The sequence below is a fragment of the Delphinapterus leucas genome, chromosome 15 (genome assembly GCF_059928025.1).
Source record: "Delphinapterus leucas isolate spDelLeu-1000000601 "Yukka" chromosome 15, BTC_Dleu_Yukka2, whole genome shotgun sequence".
NCBI classification, from domain to species: Eukaryota; Metazoa; Chordata; class Mammalia; order Artiodactyla; family Monodontidae; genus Delphinapterus; species Delphinapterus leucas.
In genome coordinates, this window is record NC_143143.1 from 37619746 (window position 1) to 37629854 (window position 10109).

General features: G+C 54.6%; 1 protein-coding gene across 1 annotated transcript in view; it reads left to right on the plus strand.

Annotated features, from left to right (window-relative positions):
- Positions 1 to 7652, plus strand: part of LOC149747436 (uncharacterized) — a 40540-nt gene extending 32888 nt beyond the window's left edge. The window contains exon 7 of the mRNA XM_089895414.1: positions 2458 to 7652. Within this exon, the coding sequence (XP_089751540.1) occupies positions 2458 to 2581 (124 nt within the window). The 3' untranslated portion in view covers positions 2582 to 7652. The remainder of the gene's footprint in view (positions 1 to 2457) is intronic.
- The last annotated feature ends 2457 nt before the right edge of the window (positions 7653 to 10109 follow it).

Consider the following 10109-nt stretch of genomic DNA (forward strand, 5'->3'; position numbering starts at 1 on the left):
AGTGGCTTTAGTCATGCAGTTAGTGCTTTGTAGGGTGATGACCCAGGTCCTCAGACTCGGGAAGCGATACTTTCAGAGGAGCCAGAAAAGACTGGTGTTATCAACTGCTTGTCTAGTGGTGGCAGGAGGGAGAGCAGGATTACAGTGTTCCCACCTTGCAGCAGAAACAAGGGAACCAAGACAGGGCCAGCTGGGGTGGTCTGCCCCTGGGTGAGGGTCCGGCTCTCTGGGGTCCTCTCCTGGAGCTGCACCCTGGAGGCAGCGCAGTGCATGGGTAGGCTTGGGGCCAGCCATGGCCATGCTGAGACCCAGCCCTGGCCCCATAGACACTTGGGCTGTGTTGTTGGCTTAGCTGTGTCCCTAGCTCCACAAATCAGCATGTCCACACTCAGCCTGTCCCCCAGGTGGGATCCTGGGGAGATCTGGGACTTGTTTGTGAGTCTTCCTGCTTCCCCCATGTTTCACCAACCTCCACATCCTCCTGATTTCACCTGCAGGGTATCTCCGGAACCTTCCTCTGCTGCCAGCACCAGTGTGGCCCTGAGTCCATAGTGGCTGTCAGCTCTGCTCCTCACACGCCCTGTGGTTTGTCAGGGACACGTGCCAGCTTCCTCTGGGTTTCTGCTGTTCCAGGCCCGGCAGTTAGAAGGCGGTACTTTCACATGTGGGCAGGTCTAAGGCGAGGACCACAACCGCCCTCCCCACCTGCCCCACCTCGTCTTGAAGAGCAGGGCAGGCATGGTTTTGGGTTTTCAGGCCTTGGAAGCTGGGCCCTGTTGCCTCTAGACCAGGGCTACTGTCAGGCTCCTTTCAGGGAATGGGAACGACTCCCACGGCCCGAAGGGAACAACTCCCACGGCCCGTAGGAGGGGGCCCCATAGGGTCAAGGTGCCACAGACTTACAAAGCGGGCCAAGTGGGTCGGAGCTACGGGGTGGGTGAGGGAGTCCTTGGACTTCGCTGGCCAGAGGGAGGAGAAGGAGGAGCAGATGCACTGCCATCATGGTGTTTCCTTAGGCTGTGGTTCTGTTCTGTCTGGGTTGGTTGAGAAACTCTGAGAGAGGGTGCAGCAGGCAGCAGGGGTACACCTTCCTGACACCTGTTGTGTCTTCTGGACATGGGAAGGAGACGACACCAGACGGTTCTTCAAGACAGGAAGTGAGGCAGAGGCTTGGCGCCCAGGGGCTGGACATTTGGGAGCCTCCCTGAGGACAGTGCTGCCACCTAGAGCGGGCAGTAAGAAGCCCACCAGGCCAGCAGGTCCCTCAGGAGAGGTGCAAGGCCGACCCGGGGGGCCCAGAGTTTCCAAGGACACAGGTGTGGCCGCGCCGCATGGCTTTGGGATCACACACCGCCCCCCAGAGTCTCAATCAAGTGTGGCGGGAGTAGGTTCTGATTTAATGGTGCCCCGGGACTGGGTGACAGCAGGAGTCATAGTCGTCCCCGAAGGGCAGACAGCCAGGGCCAGCTCCGTGACACTCTTGGTTCCATGTCTGGGTTTCATAGAGGAGGCCTTGCTGGCAGAGGGCGCAGCTCTGGCAGGCGGGACGGGGTGGGGGGTGGCCAGGCACTGGGTCTGCAGCAAGGAGCTTTGGGCCAGGCACATCAGATGCAGGGCAAGTCTGTCCTGTTCTGACCAGAACTTGAGTTCACCTCCCTTGGCCGTCGCCAGAGCCCCCGGGTGTTGCACTCACAGGAGGGGAGCTGGGCTGGCCTTGAGGTGATGGCCGTTCTGTGCGTTCTGTTTGCGGGGTTGGAGGCAGCTCTCCTGACAGGTGCAGATGTTGTTGCTGCCCAGCTACCTCGACTTTTCTTAATTTCACAGACTTCATTTTTAGAAGAGTTTGAGACCTACTGAATTACTGCAGAAGCAGTGCGGAGTTCCTGTGTGTCCCACTCCCAGTTTCCCGCTATTATCCTCTACATTAGACGGTGCATTTGTCACACTTAACAAGCCAGTGTTGACACTATTGTTCATTCACCTCTTCTCAGTCCTTCCCATCCCGGGACCCCATCCAGGCCCCACAGACATCTGGTTGCCGCATCTCCTTGGGCCCCCTTGGGCCCCCTTGGGCTGGGACCGTGGCTCAGACGCCTGTTCTGGACGCCTAGACAGTGTTGAGGAGGACCGATCAGGGGTTTTGTAGAATGTCCCTCCGGCGGGATTTGTCTGATGTTTTTCTCATTGTTGTCGTGGTGATGGGTTTGAGAGGAAGACCAGAGGTAAAGTGCTGTTGTCGACACGTCGGATCAGGAGTCCCTGCCCTCAGCATGACCTGTCTGCGGACGTTGCCCTGACCTCTGGCCGAGGTCATGCCTATCAGGCGTCTCCACTGTCCCAAGTCTCCACCGTGTCCTCATTGGGGGTCATCACAGCGCAGCCCACACATGGAGGGGGTGGTGGTGTCAGCCCCTCCTCGAGGGGGGCACACACAGTGACGTGGGCTCTTCCCCACAGGTCTCTCTGGCATCCCCGTGTTTACTCAGTCATTGGCCAAGTCACCGTGGACTGGAGCATGTTTATTGGTGCCCTGGGTGCCCGTCCTCTTGCTCTAGGCATTGAAACATCTTGGGGTCAGTGACACTGAAGAGAGACAGAGCCAGAGCTCAGTGACTGTTGTTGCGTGAAATGCGAGTGACCTCACGGAAGACGGACCAGCCCAGTGCTGTCCTGCTCAAATGGCATCGGAAGCCCGAGTTGTCCCTTCTTCTCCAGTTTCTTCAGTTAGTATCAACTTTCCCAAAAAGTTGGATTTCTGGTTCTGTTATCTGTGCTTTGCTTTGACAGGAATCCTAAAGGGCTTCTTTGTTGCTCTTAAGGATGGCCGTGTGGCCGTCCTTTCCTCTTCCCACCTTCCCGGCCCCCACAAAGAAGAAAGGATTATCTCTAGAAACTTGGAGCGAGGTCGGGGGCTCCGGAGGTCCCTTCCTGCAGAGGAAGCCACCTTGGCACTTTCCTCTGGCAGAAGGGACAGAGTATCAACTTCAAAGAGTGCCGGCAGCAGATGCCCGAGGGCTGCAGAGGTGCGGAGGGGACCCCTGCATAGCGGCCGCCTTCAGACTGTTGAGGATGAAAACTTTATTTTGGCCTTAAACGCAGTTGATGTCCACGGCTGCCCCTGCCCGTAGCCCCAGGTGCTTTTACGGGTGTAGATAGATTTGATGTGTAGAAATGAATTCCTGCTACGGTTTTGCGAGGTCCGGGCAGCAGCATGGTGCCATTTCTGCCGTGTGGCCGTGCAGCAGGGCCCTGTCCCCTGGGGAAGCCCCATGTCCTTGTCGAAGGAGTGGCTCACTGCTGCCCACGGTCATCGGACACTGACACGGGCCTTCTCTGCTCTCTCAGACGGTGCCAAGACGTAGCGGGTCCCAAGACAGACCATGTTCCTGGACTGGGGGCGGGGGGGGGGCAGTCACCCATTGGCTGCATCGGTCGGGCCACTGCTTCACCCCCTCTGGCCTTTCTGTCCTGCCCTGCTTCTGTTCAGCCGTCTCCACGCAGCACTCATGGGCACGGCTTGGAAGAACATGCTTTATCATGAATTCCCATCCACCTGCTTCCCGAGTGGGCCTTCGAGAAGCGCTCTGTGCCAGGCAAGAAAGTGGGAGAATTCTACAAATTCACAGCTGCCCCTCCACAGCCAGGGGAGAGCAATCTAAAATATTTATCCAGGACTTCCCTGGTGGCGCAGTGGTTAAGAATCCGCCTGCCACTGCAGGGGACATGGGTTCGTGCCCTGGTCCGGGAAGATCACACATGCTGCGGAACAACTAAGCCCGTGCGCCACAACTACTGAGCCTGCACTCCAGAGCCCGCGAGCCACAACTCCTGAAGCCCAGGCACCTAGAGCCTGTGCTCTGCAACAAGAGAAGCCACCGCAATGAGAAGCCCGTGCACCACAACGAAGAGTAGCCCCTGCTCACTGCAACTAGAGAAAGCCCGTGCACAGCAACAAAGACCCAACACAGCCAAAAATAAATAAATAAATCTTTTTAAAAAATTTATAAAATAAAAATAAAATATTTATCCATGATGCCTTCTTACAAAGTGAAAAATCACTGGGAACTGCTTTAGTTTTCTAATCAGAGGCTTTCTGTAAAACAGGAGCCTTGCATAGAGGTCGCTGGGGTAGCTCAAGGCCTAGGGCTGCAGACATGGGCGCGAGGAGGCCTGGCACACACACCCCTCCCTTCTTGGTTCTCTGGCTTCCTTGCCGTGGAGATGAGTGGTCAGTGGGCTGTGGGCCACCTCTGACGGGGGAAGGCCTGTCACTAACAGACAGTTGGAGGTAAGGCGTTAATACAGACCATTTGGGAGCAAAATCTGGAACTCTTAGACCAGGGAGGACTTGAGTTTCTTTAAAGAACAAAACAACAGACCATCCCCCAAAGTAGTTCCGTGGACAGCCATCTCTTCTAAAATAAGTTCCAGCTGTTAAAAATATAATAAAAGCTGTAAAAGTCTAATGAATACTTTTTAACTTTTCATGTGATTAGATATAACTGCCTATATTTAAAAATCTTATATCAAGCAGCCTTGAAATTTAAAATTCAAAACAGGTGAAGTTAGGAGAGAACGCATTTCCAAATGCCGTCAGCAAATTTGACAGCAGTGATGCCACAAGCCCGTCGCCGGTGTCCACGGGGACACTGTTCTGGTGGCCAGGCTGTGGGTGGGAGCTGGGCCAGGCCTTCTCTGTCCTGTTAGCTTTCAGTCTCTTCCAGTTGGTTCTGATGAAAATGTAAAACGTCCATTGTTTGTGAGGTTTTAAAAGTCCGCCCTGGGCTTCCCTGGTGGCGCAGTGGTTGAGAGTCCGCCTGCTGATGCAGGGGACACGGGTTCGTGCCCCGGTGCGGGAAGATCCCACATGCCCCGGAGCGGCTAGGCCCGTGAGCCATGGCCACTGAGCCTGCGCGTCCGGAGCCTGTGCTCCGCAACGGGAGAGGCAACAACAGTGAGAGGCCCGTGTACCGCAAAAAAAAAGAAGTCAGCCCCTTCCCTTTTCTCTGCTCACCAAGGTTGTTTATTGGGAGAATTTACTGGGTAAACTTATTTGTCGCATTAGCCAGTGTGTGCACTGGCTGTTTATAGGTTTTTATTATGGAAACTCAGAATCCTGCTCAGAAGCAGAGGGAGTAACGCAGAGCACTCAAGCCCATGTTCTGTGCTCGTTCTGTCCTCACTCCTCTGTGCAGCTTTCCCTGTAGGAAGCCAGCATCTCTCTGGGTTGGATTGTTAAAACGCCCCTACTCAGTGAGGAAGGGCCCTGGCCTCACCATGTTCTTTATTGCCTGGCCTGCAGGGTCTGTGTCCTGCCTTCTCAGGTGGGAAATTGCTTTGTGTGGGAAACAGGCAGTCAGGGCGCCCTCCTCGCGACCCCGCACCCTGCCCTTCCCTCCCCTCACTGGGAGCTTCCAGCAAATCTCAGACTTCGTATCGTTTCATTCACACCTCCTTAATCAGACAACTTTTTTTTTTAACATCTTTATTTACAAACCATAAAATGTAACCATTTAACACGTGTAAGAACAATCACCATCTGCCTCTAAAACATTTCATCAGCCTGGGCCTGCGTCCTCACCCCCTGGCACCCGCTCTTGCTTCCTGTCTGTGCGGGCATGCCTGCTCCGGCTGCTTCACACAGATGGAGTCACCCTATGCGGCCTGCCTGTGCAGCTGCCATCACTGAGAAGGCGCTGCATGGCTCATCCACAGTGTAGCTGGGACCGCTGCCTTGCTCCTTTCACTCCTGATCACTTGCAGAGTCAGTTAGAGACAGTTGTGTCCCTTGTATTCTCGGGTCCTCCTGCTGGGTGTTGTGTTAACTTGGGCAGAGTGATGGGCAGAGGATTCACAGGTGTGAGGAATGTGTTCTGGAGCCACTGTGATTCCAGCCAGGGCCACTTGTGTTACATTGTGGGGTTCTTTTCCATGACCTGGGGTCCATACACATGTTTGTGCTCCCCAGGGGTGTGTCCTGGAAGCCCTTGTGGGCGAAGACCCCCAGCTCGCTCAGATTCCACAGGGAAGGCATGTCTGACATATCCTCCATTTAGGGTTGCTTTTCTAATAACCTGTGCTCGTGGTAATGGGGTGTCCTTTGAAATTAAAGATTCTAGGGTAGGACATTTTCATGGTGTTTGAAGGAAATTATTAACTGCAGTAAAACCAAGTACAGTTGACCTCTGAATGCATGGGTCAGAATTGCGTTGAGTCCACTTCTACACAGGTTTCTCACTAAAACCTATGAGGAAACCACTCAACCTGCAGTGAGAGGGCCGATCTAAAAAAAACCTCCACTGCAGAATAGCCCGCCTAAATGCCAAATTGTTCAAGGGTGAACAGTATTACATTTACTTTTCCAAACATGTTTATTGATACCCTGTTGTGGGCGTGGCCCTGTAGTGTGATTGTACAATGGGGCAAATAGGAAACACTACTGTCAATGACAGTTACCTGGGTACCTAAGGTGTGCACCCCAAGTTCAGTAAACTAGGACAGGTCTCCCCTCAGCTTCACCTCCACTCACACCTCAGAGCATGTCTCCCCTCAACTTCATCTTTGCTCAGACACTTCAGGGCAGGACTCCCTTCAGCTTCACCTCCACTAGAGAGCTGATGGCTGGTCTCGCCTCATTTTTATCTCCACTCAGACGCCTGAGAGCAGGTGCCCCCTCAGCTTCACCTCCACTCAGAAACCTCAGTGCATATCTCCCCTCTTCTTCACCTTTACACAGACACCTCAGGACAGGTCTCCACTTCAGCTTCACCTCCACTCAGACACCTGAGTGCAGGTCTCCCTTCACCTCATCTTTACTAAGAGACCTAGGACAGGTCTCCCTTGACATTTATCTTCACTCAGACACCTGAATGCAGGTCACCCCTCAACTTTACCTCCACTCAGGGACCTGAGGACAGGTCTTCCCTCAGCTTCACCTCCACTCGCACACCTCTGCACAGGTCTACCCTCATTTTCACATCCACTCAGACACCTGTAGGAGGTTCTCCCCTCACCTTTACCTCCACTTAGACCTTAGAGGGAAGGTCTCCGTCACCTTCATCTCCACCTGGAAACCTGAGGGTGTATCTCCCCTTAGCTTTCTCTCCACTGTGTCACCTGATGGCACGTCTCCACTCACCTTCATATCCACTCAGATACCTCAGGACAGGTCTCTTCTCACCCTCATCTCCACTCAGGAACCTCAGGTCAGGTCTCCCCTCCCCTTCACCTTCACTCAGACACCTGAGGGCAGGTCTCCCTGCACCTTCATGTCACTCAAACATCTGAGACCAGGTCTCCCCTCAGCTTCATCTCCACTCAGACTCCTCAGGATAGGTCACCCCTTAGCTTCACCTCTACTCTTACACCTGAGGTGACTTTTCCCCTAACCCTCACCTCCACTCAGACACCCAAATACAGGTCTCCTCCACTCAGTCACCTGAGGGCAGGTATCCCCTCAGCTGCCCCTCTACTCTGTCACCTGAGTGCATGTCTTCCCTCACTTTTTCCTTGTACCTCAGTAATGTGGTGACCTCTGTAACTTGTCCCCGTTCTGTTTGGAGACACTGTGTTAATCTTTCTTTAGCGGGGTGAAATGATGCTTAAATTAGAAGTTTTTGGTAAAGCCGTCCTAAATTGATACATTCTTCCCCTTCTGTCTTTCAGGTATTCATTTGGTAAGTGGCAGACACTTAGGATAGCCTACCATGTTAGAGGTAATCTGGGGTATGTATCTTTGCACGTGTCCTGGCTTCTCGTGCTGGCGTCTCTCGTTCTCTGTGGTTGCACCGTCTCTCTCTGATAACCCATTTGCCCTTGACCTGCATCCTCACCCACGGCCTTCCACCAGATGGGGGACTAATGCTACTGTCATGCCTCCATCTGTCATGCCCTCATATGCTGACATCTGTTTTCATACTGGTGATGGGCACCCAGTGGGGTGTCCCAGGACATTGTCATTGGTTGTACCCTTCTGGTGATGGAGGGACTTGTGGCATGAGGACTGCAGTGTCCTGCAGGCCTGCTCTCCACTCCCAGGCGTCCCCGGGGACACCCCATGCAGCGCAAGTTTCCTGGGTGCCCCACAGTCTCAGGTTTTGCTTGGTTCTCTGTGGGGAGACTTCAGGTCCCACCTGTGCTCTGTGAGCAGCACAGCCCCAGAGGCTCCCGAGCCAGTAGAGGCGCAGGGCTCTGGGCACGTGGCCGGGAGTGATCAGGCAGGCTGAGCGCGCAGCTGGTCTCGACCCCGGGGCCTCTGGGCAGCCCTGGGGACATAGCGGGTTCAGCAGTTGACGCGTCTCAAGGGTCCTCCCAGGCTCAGGAAGCAGAAGCAGGGGTTCCCCGGGGCACCAAGATCCATGTCGGGTGGGATGGGAGCCCAGTGCCCTCCCACCCCTCCTACTCCCATGCTGACCTCTCCCTCCATGCACGGTAGGCAGTTGGGGTCCAGGGCTGCCCCCCTCACCGTCTCCACCTGGCCTCTGAGGCGCATGCCCCCTGCATCAGAGGTCACTGTCTTCGCGCTTCATTCCTTAAAGGTCATTCCCTTACCAGCCGTGCAGGGCCTCCTGTGACAAGTATGACGGGTGACTTGGAGCTTGTGGCCTAGACTAGGAGCTGGAGACGGGATTCGTTGACTGTCTCACAGTTATTACATCAACAAGAGGCAAAGCAGTGCATAGCATTTGTTTTCAGTTCTGTTCGAGGGGACTCTGGGTGAGGAGAGGCCGTGTGAACACAGGAGACCGTGGTGCCCACCACCATGCACTCTCTGCTGTGCACTTTGGAGGCCACTAGTGTTGCAACTTTTACTTCAAAAAATAGGTCTAAAATTCTGTGCCCTGTAAGTGCGGCCTGTTTCCTGCTCCCCTGCAGGAAGTGTGCTTTTTTGATATTTGCGAGCTTGGGGCTGGGAGCCTTTTTCGAACTTCATGCTGGTCCCTGTGCATTTGAAAACTATGCAGGAATCTGGCAGTCCTGGCTTAGCTGAGGCTTCCAGGAAGGGCTTTCTGGTCTTTTCCCCCAGGACGAGGCTGCTCTTGGCCCAAGGCTGACTCCTGTGGGGCTCCAGGCGGGGCCATAGGGAGGGAGGCTCCAGGAAGGGACTCCCCTCTGCCCGCATGTGCTCAGGTCAGGGTGAGTGAAGGGTCACCTCAGTCGTTTTCTCCGGGCTGACCTGTGATTCCCTCCAAGTGCTTCTGCAGAGTCCACGCTCAGAGGCAGGCCCCTCCCAGGCCTGGGCAGGCGAGAGCGCCAGAGGGACAGGCCAACCCACTGGAGGATGGGTGATGCACGCTGGCCAGGCCCAGGTCGGGATCTCCTCGGCTCCGGCTCTTGGCCATCTACCAGGGTCCTCACGCCCAGGCACACAGACAGACAGACAGACATGGGGATGCTAGTGCTTTCCTGAGGCCTCACTCCTTCTTTCATGGCTCCTGAGGCCTTGGGAGTGAATGTTTTGTAACTTCTTTGATTTGATTTTATCTTGAGGGACCTCAGTGTGTGCAGATGGTGCCTCCAGGTGACCTCCAGGTGGTGACCTCCTGGCAGGTGACCTTCAGGGATGACCTCCCAGCAGGTGACCTCCAGGCAAGTGACCTCCAGGCACCTTCATCCCTGTCTCCACTTTTCAGCACTGAGATTCATCTGTCAGGAGCCTTGCTGTCCTGACAGGCACAACATAAGTGCGTTTGATTCACTCCTTAGGAGTTTTCTCTTAAGGGACATATTTCCCTATTTCTCAACTCTGGTGGGGAGGGAGGGGGAAGAGGGAATTTTAAGGAAGGATTCCGAAAGTCTCCATGCCCAGGATGTTCCTTTTGAGGATAAGTGTTCACTGTTTTACTGTAGGCTCATCAGGCCAAGAATTGGACATTTAGGGATCCTTGGTTTTATTGAGAAGCTCAGTGGATGAATTTTTGATTTAGCCTAACGTGAAAACTGTGTCAGCTAGTGCACAGTCTTCCTTGGGACTGGGCAAGTGTTGGGGTCCCGCCTCGAACTGCAGGGTCAGGGAACAGGACCACAACAGAGACGGTGAGGGCTGACCACTCGGATTGTGTGTGCCATGTGAGCCGGGAGCACACCAGGTCCTCTCTGCAGGTGCATGG